Genomic DNA, 15,270 nt, shown 5'->3' on the forward strand with positions numbered 1-15,270 from the left:
CCAGGGAGTCTCGCATGGCTGGCCCTGTGCACTGGAAATCGTTCCCTCAGGGTCATGGCACCGTGCACTTCTTTGCCGAAGTGGGGCCCAGAGCTTCCGCTCAGCAAAACCCCAGAGAGTGTCTCAGCCTGAAAGCATCCCCTCCCACGGCAGAAGCGAAGTGACTGGTTGGGGCTTCCCAGCTTTTGGCAGGATTCTGCTGAATGGAAGCAGGCTTGCTCTGTAGCCCGGCAACCCTTCAGGGGTGGAAAATTTCTAATGGGCAGCACCAGCTACTTTCCTCTTAAGTGTCTTTATGCAGATAGTTACCTCATGTTGTATTTTGAAAACAAAATGAAAGTACCTTTCAAGCAAATGGTTTCTGTTATAAGAGGGTACGCAAGCAGGTTGAAATTCTGCAAGAATTTCACATTTAGGTGATGCTTTTAGCTAGGTCAAAATGCTTTAGACACTCAACTCCTGTTGCAGTCCAATGGGCCTTCCACACATAAGCCAGACATCCAGCTACTTAGCTGTTCCACTGACTGCTTGGTTTCCCATGCAACTGAGAATTGTGAATTTGCACCTTTGAAAACCTCTTCCCAAATGCTAAGTGCATAAAGCCTTCTCTGCCCACAACAGATGTGGTGCTCTATACAGCCTTTCTGAAAGTATCAGATAATGAGACTGAGAGGTGAAACTGCAATATGCTGCACCTTGTGAGTTTTAATTTTGGTAAAACCCCACTGGGAAAGATGGATAGTACTAAAGCTGAGCCCATCCATGCTTTACAAGGCAGGTGTCAGGCTCTACAAATGACCACATAAGCAATTAAATGGAAAGCTTGCATTACTAAAATGGAAAGAGTATTATGGGCTTGGAGGGATTAGGACGTGCGGGTGAGACTTATGGTTAAGACACTTTCTGTCTATCTCAGCTTCCCCTTTGTAACAGGGGTTCTCTTGTTCTGAAACAGATAATTTTTAGTAGCCCTTACTGCTACATGGCCAATGAATCCAACTCTTATCTGGCACTTGGAAGCTCTTTTTTTGTTGTTGTTCTTAGAATAATCAAAGCAGCAGGGATCACTAGCCAGCCTGTCACGTTGTTTCCCAAGTGTCTTCAGATCTCCCCTTGATTTTGTTTCTATCCATGTGGAAAAGCACAAAGTTAACATTTTGTTTGCCAATGTGCAATACCTTCCTTGTGTCTTCACAGTGCTCTCCTGACTTCCACTCATTTAGATCACCCAGAAGTGTGAAGGAGACATTTTTAAAAAGAGAGTAGTCAAAAGCATACCATGCCCCCAAGAATGGTGCAGGCAGGGTACAAGGGCGCATGGATCTGCTAGAACCCAAGGCTAATTTGATTCTTGGCAATCTTCCAACTGCAGATAAACACCTGAAAGTAAAGATACTGGGCATAATTCTGAAATATACTACCTACTGTCAAACTAATATGTTTTTGCTGACTTTGGTAGTTATAGTGCTATGTAAAAGAGCAGAAAGAGATGTAGTTAAATACTATACTGAGTTGTTGGTAAGCAAGTGAAATATTTAGTCTGTTGATTTAATTGTGCTCAGAACCCTCCTGAGCTCATTTCCTTATGCTGAACAATGAACCATCACTTGGCTTTTTTGCTCATGCTCTGAGTTCTTCTGTTTATTGTAGAGCAGATTCTCTGCCCAGATGTTTGCTTAGTGCTTTGAATTTAACTAAGTCTTTATTGAAATACCCACCTGTAGTACAACAAACAGTATAGACAATAATCCACTCCAGTCCAGTTTTCCTTGTCAGGGTTGTCTACAAAAAATAATGGTAACACTTCAAAGGAGATTTGGGATGTGTCAGATGCACAAAAAGAGCTGCAAGTTCTGTCCTTCAAATGGGCCTTGACATGCAAACCTGGGACCTTGAGAAATACCATTTCAGATGGAAAGGCCATTGACAAAGATAATGAAGCAAGCAATAGCCAAATGGAATACAGATAAACGTTTTCCGAGTTGTTTCATGATTGTTTGGCAATGCTGTACACATGATTTTGTGTCTGAGCACAGTATGGCAGGTTATTCATTCTCCAGACCAGCCAGAGAATGCATTGGTCAGGTCTGCATTAGTCAATTTAGGCCAGGTACCAGGGACCTGATACTCACTAGCCTCCCAAGCCTGTTATCACCAACACAACTTGCTAAGATGGATCTTGGTAGAAATAACTGCTTTTTGTTTCCGAGGGCATGAGTTGTAGATGGGTCACTTCAGGCTATCTCACTTTCAATTGATTGGTTGGCTGAATTGAAAAAGGGATGCACCCTGGAGGATGCCGAGGGTTAGGGATGAAGTTGAAATGAAGAACCTTTCTCCTGAGTGACTCCCTGTCATGTTACTATCTGGGATCCTGGACAACTAAATGAATTTCAGTGCTTTGTTTCCCTGCCCTGGACTTACCACAGAACAGAAACAAAGATCGCTCCATTTTTTCACTCTTAGTGACATATTGAGAGAAATCATGTAATTAGCGAGCAAATAAGGACAGGGTTTATTGTCTCTGGTCATGACTGGGGAACCCTCATTCTGCAATGCACTTTAAGCCTCCCAGCTGGATGGCTATGCTTGAGTGAGCACAGAGACCTGAGCAAATATTGTACTATTTACTGACTTGCATAAATGGGTAGTGGTGTTGTGATTAGAGTCAAAGCACCCAAGCTCTGGCTGTTGCCATGAGAATGGCTGCAGTTGGATTACCTTTCCAGCACCACCTAAATACCCCTGTGGGGACTGGCAGGTTGTTGTTGTAAGAGTGGTACAAACACAAGAAAGCCAAAAGGAATAAAGACTGTTTTTCTCCTGGCTGTATAGATTTGTAAAGTTCTGAGTTTTCAAGGGGGATCTAACTGCCTAAGGAGTGCCGATCCTCCTTTGCAGGGATTTCTAAAACCACTGAAAAGTGCTTTTGACAGTTCTATTAAAGCATTTATCCTTGAGCAGCTGAATAACTTTGGAGATCTACCAGTTGTGTGACCCTTCCCTCCACTTTGTACGGGGATCCTGGCAGAACTAAGAATTGGACTTCGATTTCCTTGTCTTTCCTTGCTGATCCACTGCTGTGAATGTTTAGGTAGGCTGGATGTAAATAGAAGGGGAGCTGGTTAAATAATTCTCATACGAAGGATTGCCTGCCTAGCTGTTAAGAGCTACATTTTGTCAAAGTGATTTTCACGGTGATCCATGATGTACTGTGGAACGTTATCAATAGCACAAAAGCAGCCATTTCAGTTTTGATGTCAGCTCTGATCACATGATTCATTTCCAAAGCAGCAACAGACCCCAAACAATATTACTAAGTTCAATACTTTTTAAAAAGTATTTTTTAAGGGTTCTGTATCTGAAGTCAATGTAAAATGCAGACAATTATGATGAAGTATTTAGTCCCTTCCTAAACAGGCATTGATGTCTTATTGTAAAAAGGTTTTGACTAGAGTCTAAGCATCCAAGTAGTGTACACAAAGCTAAGCCACTTTTTTCTTTTTATTAGCCAAAGTTCACTGTATATGATAAAAGTGTCAGCGGCTGCCTAATGTAATTTGGTCTTCAATATCCAAGCCAGGAACTCACTATTTTGTTAATTGAAATCTAAATTTTTCTTGTTATTCAAGAGGTACTGTTTGCTTTTTGGTGTTACTGCAAATAAGTTTTCTATTGTGTTTCTTTTCAATTTTTTATTTTACTGGAGGTGAAAGAAGAGAAAAATATTTACACTGTTAGGTTGATCAATCGATAAGCTTATCACATGTCAGTGTGTGAGCAAAGAAACTGTAAATCTTCTGAAACAGCGACAAGTGTGTCATTTGCTGTTGCAGGCAGGTAGTCATGCAAACTCTTAAAGATTAGCAGTGTATTTCAAACTGAAAATTGCCTGATGGGAAATTGTTCTGACTTGTTTGAAAGGATGAAGGTTTAAACTGATCTGCAGTTCATATGTGTGTGAAGGCCAGTGGTGCTAATATGAAGTTTAGTGATCTGAAACTTGTCACCCTTCAATACTTGCAGTCTTCCAACAGCTGTTTTGCCATTATCTTCCCTCTGATTTCAGCAATGGCTAAATAAAAACATAGAGGAAGATGCATTTTGAAGTTGCTTGGTTTAATTATTTGGAAATGTCAGACAGGGAAAGCGTACCAAGACCTTTTCCTCAGACCAGCATTTAATGGATTTTATTAAGAAGCAGGTATCTTTAAAGAGACTGTATCTGCATATAGATACTGCACTGACAAAAATCTGTCGATGACAAATATCATGCAAAAAAGAGATATTGTACACTGTTGCACTAGGTGCTGCAGATATCTCTCAGTTAGGTTCTCTAAAGCACAAACAACTGAAGGCCAGGGTTTATAGGATTACCACCCAACACATTAGTATGCTAAGTGTTTTGCTCATCTTGGGCAAGGGGTCTTGTGAAGCATGTTCCTGAAGCTCTTGTCAGCCCATGAGCTGAGGTTGGAGCTGCTCCCCGAGAGCAAACAGCAAGATCTCCATTGGCTACACCTGCTATGTTCAGCATAACTTGGACTCGTATTTAGCAGGAATTTTTTTTTTTTTCCCTAAGTGCAAACCAATTAGCAGAGGAATAACCAGTGTAGAGAGATGAGCGTGTTGACCTTAACAACACCACTAACGGAACTGTTAAATCTTCATCCAGAGTCCACTGAAATTGGCAAGCTTCAACCTTGTCTGTGCAGTCTGGACACTTCCAGGCAGAGTTGCAGAATGGTCTAGAATCAAACGTCATTATGGGCTTTCTTCTGTTGTCACTCGATACTTAGAGCTAGTAGGACTGCTGCATTTGATACCTTTTCATTAACTGTTGTGTTATCCAGCCACTTTGAAAGATTACTCAAAACTTTTCAAGGTTTGTGCTAGGCTTTTGTCGACATTCAACAAATACAGTAAGTGATAACACTGATGAAAGGAGCCCAAGCATATACACACACCATGAATTTGTAACATAGCATGACGAAAGCATTGTAATGAACTAAAATATATTTAAATGTAGAAACTATTGCAAAGCTTCCTACTGGTTGGATTAGATTCCTTCTCTTCTTTCTTGACTTCTGATGCTTCATACTGCTCCAGCTTCAGCGAGCAGTTGCAAATCAAGATCCAGTGCCTCTTAAGGCACAGCATATGGCTGTTCTGTGGTCCTTGAATTGTATGAGACAAGCTAGAACAGAGTGGGTATTTGAGCACTGGAGCACATGCGCTGCTGTTCCTTTTGTATGTTTGAATGGAATTTGGGTATGCGGACCTTGGTGCACTTGCAGCTGATGACTTAAATAAAAATATAATTGAAACTTGGTCCAAGGCAGGCTTCATATTTTATTAAGACAATCCCGGTATAAGGAGTTGGAGACTACTAAATCCAGGTACTTCCTTTACAAAGACATTTTAATTGTCATTATTTCTCAAAATGCTTTTATTTTTAAAGGATCATATTTCTTTTGCTTTATGAGGAATTGTACACTGAAGATAAAAGTCATTTTGCTGTGGTTCATCTGTAGTGCTCAGAGCTGGTACACACTTGAACAGTGGAAAAGCAGCTGTGCTAGCATTATTTTTATTTCTGGAGGTCAGCTTGGGGGAACCGAAATATGTTCTGCAGACTTTGGGTTTTTTTTCTTTTTTTTTTTTTGGTTACTCTGCTTACACCGGAAACTCTGAATAGGTATATTTGTCAGCTTTTACAGTAAATTTCTTCTTTCCCTTCCCCCAAACCTGGAGCCAGAAACTGCCATCCTTCCCCACCCTAATTCTGCAAGGAGGTCCTTTGAAATCAGTGTGATGACTCAGGGATAGGACACTACCCAAGAGGTACAGTTCTGCCTCTCATGCAATCTATAGCAGAGCTCATATGTGCTTTGGTAGAGTTGATGCTTTCATGTAGCACAAACAACAGCAGTGATGTCTGACTCTAAAGAGCTTTTCAGTGAAGTACAAATAAATAATTTCCAAATGTAAATAAATCTCTTATAAGACCAAGAAAGAACCTTTGTGATGGTCTTCATTTCAGATCTCCTGTCTAGTATTCAGCTCCTCTTCAGAGTTCTTTGTACAGCTCATACCAAGCATTTTTAGCACCGTCTATTGTTTGCACTCAGATAAACAAATACCAATTAAATTTAAAAAACAAAATGTGAACTATATTAAAAACTCCTGTGGATGCTTGTATGCAGAATCAAAGTGACCTTAATTCTCTTTGTTAACTGCATTTCCAAAGCCACAGGATTCACGAGAAACCCATTTTAAAGTCCCACAAAGAATGTTCACAGAAAGCAAAGGCAGATCAGGAAAAGGCTGAAAAATCACCTTGTCTTTGGCTACTATTTTAAAGCAAAGTATTTTCCCAATATGTATAAAGGTAACAAAGAAAACAGTTCAACGTGTAAATGTAGTGCTGCCTGGTACCAAAAGTATTTATAATGGCTGATCAAGATTTCATGATTAAATGGTATGTAGTGAGTCAGAAAGAGTTAATGGTAGAGCAAAACTGAAGGGAAAAAAGCATTTCATTTTTTAAAAAGAAATTAAAGCAGAAGTGTTTATTTGGTTAAATATTTTTTTTGAGGTTGACTTACAACGTCTGTATTTAGACTCAGTTTTTCTCCCTACAGAAAGGTGTAACAGAAACATCTCAGTGTGCATATAATTGCATGTAACTAGGAGAGATGATAAGAAGTAAAATGTTTCGTCTTGTTCTGTGATGTGAAGCACAGTATGCAAATCTGATTAAATGCTTCCTGGGTGGAATAATATTTTAAGTTTAAGATTTGAACTGGATATCCACACACGCTTCACAAAACCGAAGGCCAGTTGCGATCTTTAGAAATGGAAACTTATCAATGTAGCATATTTACAAATCAAAGTGCAGTAAAAAGGGGCAGGTAGCCACTACTGCTATCAGTGGCTTTCAAATATCAGGCCTCCCGGAGCTTTGATATCCTATGGTTTCCTTCTGCTATCTATTGCCTCCAAATACTTCATGTAAAATATGGTTTGATAATATCAGCTTATGAAGAACTGTGCTTCCTCTACTTTCACTTGTGACAAGACTTTGTGATAGGCCTTTTTAGCTGGCTGTAAGCTTTACTTTTCAAAATAGATCAGAGTTTATGGGTATAAGCTCTGAGATGTGTTGTCGATACAATTGTCCACAAAGCTGTGTCACGTCCCAGCTCACAAAGTTATAAACCTCCTGGCCAGGCTATGAGCAAAGCTCTGTTTGGAACAGAAACATGACTTTGGTCCAGGATGGCACTTACTGTATATCTGCCTGTTCTCAAAAGCTATGAGGTATGCATGTCAAACTAGTGACGAGTTAAATGGCTTTCCAAATGAGGATGCTTTTTCTAATTTTGGTTGCATTTATAGTTTGCATCTAAGTATAGAATATAATGTATTTCTCTTGAATAGCTAACATCTACTTTTTTTATGTATCTACCTGGCCAGCAATTATGTTATGTCATAGGCTAGATATCTGCTAACCAATCTGTATTATACGCCTGTTGGATATACTCAGTCTGATTTGTCCTTCAGGTGGGTGTAAATTGCTGCACTGCAGATTGGTAGCACTGAAGCAACATAAAGCGGATACACAAGTGAAGTCAGGAGGAATAAACACACTGTTTTTGTCAGAAGCCTAAAGAATTTCAGGCTAGGGGTTTAAGGAGGAAAAAAAAAAGTAGAACATCACAATTAACACACTAAAACCTCATTGATGGCAGCAAAATGAAAGGTTTAATCTACAGACAGCTCGAGGAAAACCAGCATTTGTTTGTTGCTTCTATCTTTTTTTGTCTACCTAGTTGGTGACTTTTGAAGAGGGATGCCCTTTTCCACCTCTGTTCGGAGTGTGTGGCTCACCACTACTACTGTTCATTTTAAACGTGTATAAAATATATCCCCATAGGGAGGTGGAGGTCTGTTGATAGCCATTGCTTTTAGGAATGGAGTATTACCCTCTGCATAACAACAGCAAGCCCTTTTCCTTGTACTACATCCTCCCTGGCTTTCATAAATGTCTAGAGAGGTAGGCCTATTTATTCAACAGAAGTTGTTCATTACATCCTGTGCCTGATAGGACACAGCTTCTTCAGACCATAAAAACACCTGCCAGTGTGGCAGGGAAACCGCCAGCTCTGGCTTCCAGACCTTCCTGGCTGTGAGGCCTGCACAAGCTGTCATGTTGTGAATTATGCATGAATGCTCTGTTGCAAAAAAAAAAAGAGGGTGAGTTTCTGGGTATTGCTGCACCTATTTAACAGCTGGAGAGAACTGCAAGAATACTTATTTCAGGTTAGGTTGTCCTCATGGTCCATCTGTATGATCACGGCATCCAAGCAGCAAAGGTAGAGAGAAGGCCTATGCCATCTGACGTCACGTATAGGTCAAAAGACATCATTAGCTAAGGAAGAAAACGTTTATGAGTCCTGACTGCAGCCACATTGACTCGTTCAGCCTGCAGACAAGCAGGCTGCCATGGGCATTTTGGTTCTGTGCAAATGGCAGGAAAGGAAAATAAATGTCACCTGCAATTTTTTTTCCTCAGCTTCTGCTCCAGAACAGCAGCCGCAGCCTCGCCCCTATCAAGGTGTCCGTGTCAAAGAGCCGGTGAAGGAGCTATTGAAAAGGAAACGGGGAAATGTTCATAATGCCAGCGCAACGGCAGCTACAACGGTAGGAGAAAAAACAAACACAGACAGAAAATTCTTCCTCAGAAGCTAAATGATTGACCAGCCCTGGCACCAGCTGGCAATACTTTGCCAATGAAAGAAATCTTTGCACCTCTAAAGCATTTTGAAGGCAATGCAGCCTCATGTTACCTGGAGGAGGTACCATTAAATATATCTTTCCTTTAGGTGGAGTGCCTCTAGGGTGCTGAGCACCTTCAATCACCGCTGCCTTAGTGGAAGGGTGAAAGTGCTTTGCACTTGGCAGGATCCAACTCCTAGGAACAGAAAGTGGCTTAGAAGTTAAGCAGTTTGTTCAAGAGCACAAAAAGAGAGAAACCAGAGCCATCCTTGGCTATCTGCTTTTTAGTTTCAGCCTACCTCTATCTGTTCTCCCATGAGGAAAGAGATTGCCTGGCTGCTCTCTGAAGAGGAATTCCCTCTGCAACACAAGGTTTAAATACTGTTTAAGGTCCCCTTGAGCTGAAGGGACATGTGGACTTTGTCTAGGCCCATGAACAGGGCTGAGGTTACATGTACTGGTTGCCAGGCTCAGTTCTCCCGGCCCTTCTGTAGAGGCAGGTGGGAACGTTCAGGCACTGACATTGAAGTAGTAGCTGATAATCAGCTGATAATAGCTAATATGCTCTGTCCCTCAGTGCTTCTCAGGTGGGATTGAATTTAGTGCTTATGGTCTTAATACCTGGATATTTTTCTTCTCTCTTCTAGGTTGTTTTGCCCCATCAACCGCTTCCTTCCTATTCACCAATGGGTAATGTCTCCCTGACTTTCTAAGTGTTTATTAGCCCTGCTGCAGGGAAGGCTATGCTCAACTGGGCTCTAATCCTCTCCTGTTTTTTTAGGCCAGCCTTGCATTGATATGGATGTTGCTGCCTCTACATTGCCTGTCACAGATGAAGTAGCACTCTGTTCTGGCTGGATCTCCCAGCCTTCTCCCACATCCTTACAGCCTTTAACTCAGTGGACAACTTACCCTGATTATGTGTCCCACGAAGCAGTCAGCTGTCCATACACAGCAGACATGTATGTTCAGCCCATGTGTCCCAGTTACACACTGGTTGGACCTTCATCTGTTCTGACTTATACATCTCAACCGCTGATCACCAATTTTGCAGTAAGTCAAAAATACCTAGGTATAAATGACAGCAAATTCCCCACCTTCTAGCAAGAACCATGGGGAGTGCTGGGTGTAATTTGTATAATTTATTTGATTACTATGATGTTGTGTGTCTGCATGCATGCCACATAGTTTTTCTAGCACTGGGCCTGTCTGCACTGTGCTGGACATTAGTATGGTTTGAGCAGGACAAAAAGTTGTGGTTGCACTGAAATCAGGCATACTTCACTGCCATTTCCCCAGGTCTCTGCATTCCTCCACACTTTCCATGGTATTAACACATACACTGTTCTTTGCTGTTGTCCTGGGAAATGAGTCATCTCTCATCAAGTCAGCAGCAGGGCTGCCATTGCCCTGAGTTTGTTCAAGTCTATGAACAGTTATTTACAGTAGGACAATACTGTTTGCAGCTCCAGGATAATAATGGGGAATGTTACATTTACTGTTGTCACCATTTCCAACTTGAGGACCTGTTCTTCAGCTTGGATTTGGAATACCTGAGGAAGCAGAATTAAAGTAGTTCACTGGATTGATGCACGTTATAGTCAATAAATGCTGTTGTATGGACAAGTACTTAGGGGACAATCCCACCAGAGATCGGAGCAGTATCCAGGGGATTCTTCACTATTTAATTCCAAACTTAAAAAAAAATAAATGGGATTCCAGGAAACACATCTACCAGGTGAAGCAGGAAGAATGACTTGGCAATAAATTTCTCAACAATTGCTGTTAAAAGATGGAAGAGCAAGGCCAAAATAGAATGTAAACATAGCAGAATATTTGATTTCAGGCTGGACAAGATCTGTTTGGCTGATTGAAGATGGTTTGTTCTTCCTTAGAGGAGAAGGACAGAGAATTCTGTTTCAGCTGAACTCAAGCAGCTTATTTTCTTCTTAATGTTTCAGTCCAGCTGCTGGAACTGACACACCAAATCAGCAAAGGCCCATGCCTGCCTGTGACCTTCACTGGTGGGGAAGGGCTATCATTTTAAATGTGGATCTGCCTTGCCTGACAGCGGCTGATCAGGATAGACTGTCGCAAAGGCCAGAATGAGCTGCCTTCAGCTTTGTGGCAGCAAAGTTGTGCCCATGTGTTTGACTTGCAAGAGAGACTGTCAAAGAGGGCAGTTTTCAGCACAGGGTGTAACTGTCTCATGGGCTTACAGTGAGGGTGAGAGCAGGAACAGAAAGTTAGAGGGAACTTGACATGACTGTGAGCTACTGGCAGCAAGCACCTGGGACACCCACAGCCACTGCTCTCATGGGAGCCAGCGTGGGAAAACTGTCACGCTTAGTATAACACTTTACCCAGAAAGACAGGAAAAGGGACGTTAGAAGTGAGACTGAGTGCCCTTAGTCCCCCTGCCCCACCTGGCCAATTGTTTTATTTTGTTTTATTTCTCTTCTATTTTACCAGCCCCGAAGCACGACCCCCAGTGTAGTGCCTCAGCTCGAGGTGACAGATCAGCAGCCACCTCTCACATACTTCCCATGGGCACAACCCCTCTCGGCACTGCCAGCCTCCACTTTGCAGTACCAGCCAGCTTCCTCCACGCTTTCCGGGCCTCAGTTTGTGCCCTTGCCGATCTCCATTCCCGAACCAGCCCCTCAGGAGCTGGAGGATGCCAGACGAGTCATCAGCACACTGCCCATTGAGAAGCTCCTTCTAGAAGATGAAGACAATGATACGTATGTTTTAAACCATGCTCTCTCTGTTGAAGGGCTTTAAGTTGCACATTGGGGGCCTGATCCTCACCTACTCAATACTCCACCTGGCACCACAGTGAGTTTTGAGTACAGAGGAAAAGCAGGCTGGGGGGTAGGGTGGGAACATTACTTGCAGTTTTGGAGTCCACCTCTAGCACGCCATGACTTGTCTGTTGTGTGAAACTTGCTTTGTCCTGGAGCCCAGCACAAGATTTCTCTGCTGTTACAGTTCCTGCTACCTCTCCCAGGCAGGCTTTTGATATTGCATAGTTCTTGTGCTCAGCATCAGCATGAGGTGACTTTCATCCTTAGACACAGGGAATGGTCTCAAATTGACATACTGTAGTGTAACCGTGGTCAGCTGTAGCATTTGGTGAGGGTACACTTGCCTCCAAATATTGCCAAGACCTAGTTCAATAGGACTGCTTTCCAGAGCTCAGTGTAAATGCCTTGTGTGTGTGTCTTTGTCCTGCCGCTGGAGGAACTTCTACCTGATCTAGGCCACTAGAAAACGTTTTTTTTTTTTCCCAAATTGAACTGCTCCTTTGGAAAATAGAAAAATGTAAAGCCTCGTTTTCTTCTGCTGGTGCAGGTAGGTGCATTAGTCTGAAGACAAGAAGTCAATACAGCTGAACTAAACACCAGAGCAGTCAGATGTCCCTATTCACAGAGCAACACAAAGTACCCTAGACAAAATGTTTGAGCGCAGACAAAGGTGTAACTTGAAGGTCTCACCTTGTCTGCCATTGGAAGGCAGCCAAGTAGGTGTGGAACAGTGATTTGGAGTCATGGTCTTTCCACTGCAGAATGTTTTTGGACTCTAAAACGTACACCTTCAAGATGGGGGCCTGATTTTGTGGCTGACTGGTAATGCTGTATGTTCTACCAATGGACAGATCCCAGTTCCACTGAGGTCACCAGGAGTTTTGCCTGAGTCAGGATTGCAAGACATGTCCCTGTATCAGGAGGTCATTGAGAAGACAGGGTCTCCCAAAATCTGGATTTCAGGCTAACAAGGAATTCGTGGCATTACTATTAGCCAGCAATACTTTTGTTTGTTCTGTAGCGTTTGAGTGTGAAGTCAGTGATATCATGCTGAGCTAGGGAATATTAGTGACCTCTCCTGTGCCTTACTGCTATGGAAAGTTTCTCTGTGCTGTAGTCTCCCAGGCCCACGGGTGCATGCATTTTCTGTATAGCTTTCTGATTTTCTTTCCTGGAGAATGTAGCTTTACTTTTTCCTCTGATGCAACTGTAAATATTATTGTAGATGTTCAGGAGTGCCATGCCACAGGCAAACATACTTGCAGGAGATATATCCCCTTCTAACTCTGTTTATTGTTTTCTTAACAAACAAGGGACTCTTGGCTGGTGAACACAATTTCTCTGGGTTTTTCTGCTTTCTAAAGCCCAGGATCCTTAGGTGATTTTATTATTTGTAAGACTAACTGCAAAATAATTTATTGCGCTGTTTATTACCTGGTGTCCAGCACTCCAGTTGTCACCCAGGCAATATTTCAAGTGACCTTACGCTTTATGCCTGAGTGAGGTTCGCAAGCTCAGGTTGAAAGTCTTGAGGACTTTGAAAGCATATTTTGTTATTTAATATTGACAAATCTGGAAGACATAAGCAATAGATCATGTAAGTGATCATAAAGTTGTTTAAATATAGCAGTAGTACAGGTGCATTGAAATTAGTGGCTTACATTTGCAGAAAAACCCAGCAAAGAAATTAATTAGAAGGAGCTTAGTTCACCACTGCTTACTCCAGTTTTATAAGTACAAAGACATTCAGCAGGTAAAACTGGGGTAAGGCAGTTGTGAATCAAGCATGTGGTTGCTAAGATTGCTTTTAAATTTCTTTCAGTCCAATGTATGTAAATTCTGTGTGTGAATATAAAACAATGATGAACTGTTTCCGAATTTCTTTCTGGGTTGTTCTGGTTAGAAAAAGACAAAATCTTTTTCAATAAAGTTCTGCAGTAACTTTCATATGCCTAGAGTGTTTTATTTCCTATCCAAAAGGGTAACGCAGCATTGCTTTAGCAATCAATCAGTTCAATAACATATGTACAGGCTAGAACCACAGATTAGCTGTTAGACTTTCTGCTAATTTCGCACATTAAGACAGACTAAGGAGGAACTCCATGATCCAAATATGGCTTGAAGGCACTGTTTACTCAAGTAATCCTTACTCACAGAAGCACTCCTGCAGTTCAGATGCGGTTCAATCACTATTATCCTCTATTGGCATCCCTGGGGATGTGTGGGTGTGTATCCGCAGCTAATGCTGATCTTGACTGAAAATCAGATGAGCCATAAAGTTGTGTTTCTACTTCCTGAAATTTCAACATGTGGCTCTGGGGTACAAAATTGCCTGAGGAAAGAAACAACTGCTTACCACCTTCTGACTAAAAAGTATCAAATGTTGCTGTCTGGAGTGAAACAAACCCAGAGGCTGGTACGACTGCCTGTAGGATGGTCTCCTTCTGTGCAAAGGGGAGTTGCAAATCTACCTGTTCATACCCGGAGCCCTTGCAAGTGGAACCTGGGGGAATGAAAGTGGCGAGTAGCTCTGTGTAATTCTCTCCAGCTCCAGCCGTAGAGCCAGGCAACCAAAGTGAAGCAGTGAAGTGTTTTCCCCATCGCTAAGGGCCATGTCACCAGCATGCCCATGACTGCTCTGGGTTGTGGCAACTCTTTGTCTTATGCACAAGATAAGGACTCGGTCCCTCTCACCAGTAGTTTTGATAAAGAAGTAGAACTGAACAGACTGTTTACAAAAACACCATTTGGAAGAAGCTGTTTGTTACCCTGGATGGTGAGATATCACCAATGCACTCAAGGCCGTATCACCCAGCAAGTGATACATCCGATACGGTACACTGGGCCTCAACACTAGGCTTTCTGGAGGACTTGGATACCTCCCAGCACAAGGGTGAATCTCACCTGAAAGAAAGTACTGAGGTGGAAAGGAGACAGCATGTCAAATCTCAGGAGTGCTGAGGGCTCTTGAATGCTGCAGTTATTTTGAGGTAGGAAACCCTTTCCATGGGAGTGGGTGCTTTCAAGGTCAAGCCTTTTGGGCCTTATGGTGTGGTTTTGTGGAACACTCGGTATAAAACTCCCAAAGTGGCTATGCTACCCTGTAAAACTGTTTGCTCCCAAGGAGGTTCGTGGCCAAACAGTGATTGGTGTCTTTATTTACTGTCTTAGAATTCTACATATTTATGCAGCTAAAGGTATGAGGGCGTATACATTGGCAGTTGCAGAGCGCATGAAATTGCTGCGAAGACTTGATGCCAAGGAACACAGAGGAAAGGTAATACAGACCGCTTTCTTCTGCAAACAGCAGTGTTTGGGATGGGCATGGGCTTTGCATGACTGAGACCAACTGATGCCCTGAAAAATCCAGTTCTGTCTCTCCATTACTGCAAAGGAAGCCTTGGGCATTGATATGCCTTGCTTAGGTGCCTCTGGCAGGATCCTAAAATTAGGTGGGATGAGAATGAGCTTTTTCTTTTTTCAGCCCAAGGTTTGTAGAGTGATCTAAGACAACACTGGTCCAGGAAAATATGTGTATGTTGGCAGTAGTCTCTGAGGCCGAAGTTTTTATGAGCAACAGATTTTTGCTGGAAGTGCTGCACCTGACATATTTGTGTTTTAAAAATGCTGGACTTGGGTTGTCATCCAAATCAGGGCTGAAGAACACTAGAGGGAGTTCAGC

General features: G+C 42.3%; 2 protein-coding genes across 2 annotated transcripts in view; both read left to right on the top strand.

Annotated features, from left to right (window-relative positions):
• Positions 1-1,317: 1,317 nt before the first annotated feature.
• POU2AF1 (POU class 2 associating factor 1) lies at positions 1,318-11,565 on the top strand. The gene is made up of 6 exons (XM_009706928.1): positions 1,318-1,386; positions 5,603-5,666; positions 8,579-8,706; positions 9,429-9,471; positions 9,563-9,834; positions 11,254-11,565. The coding sequence occupies exons 1-6, from the start codon at positions 1,318-1,320 to the stop codon at positions 11,563-11,565; spliced, it is 888 nt and encodes a 295-aa protein (XP_009705230.1).
• Positions 11,566-14,594: 3,029 nt separating this feature from the next.
• The window catches only part of NFKBID (nuclear factor of kappa light polypeptide gene enhancer in B-cells inhibitor, delta), an 8,971-nt gene continuing 8,295 nt past the window's right edge, over positions 14,595-15,270 (top strand). Inside the window, 2 exon segments of the mRNA XM_009706929.1 lie at positions 14,595-14,711; positions 14,713-14,865. Coding sequence (XP_009705231.1) covers positions 14,595-14,711; positions 14,713-14,865 — 270 coding nt within the window.

The sequence above is a fragment of the Cariama cristata genome, unplaced genomic scaffold, assembly GCF_000690535.1.
Source record: "Cariama cristata isolate BGI_N322 unplaced genomic scaffold, ASM69053v1 scaffold4239, whole genome shotgun sequence".
NCBI classification, from domain to species: domain Eukaryota; kingdom Metazoa; phylum Chordata; class Aves; order Cariamiformes; family Cariamidae; genus Cariama; species Cariama cristata.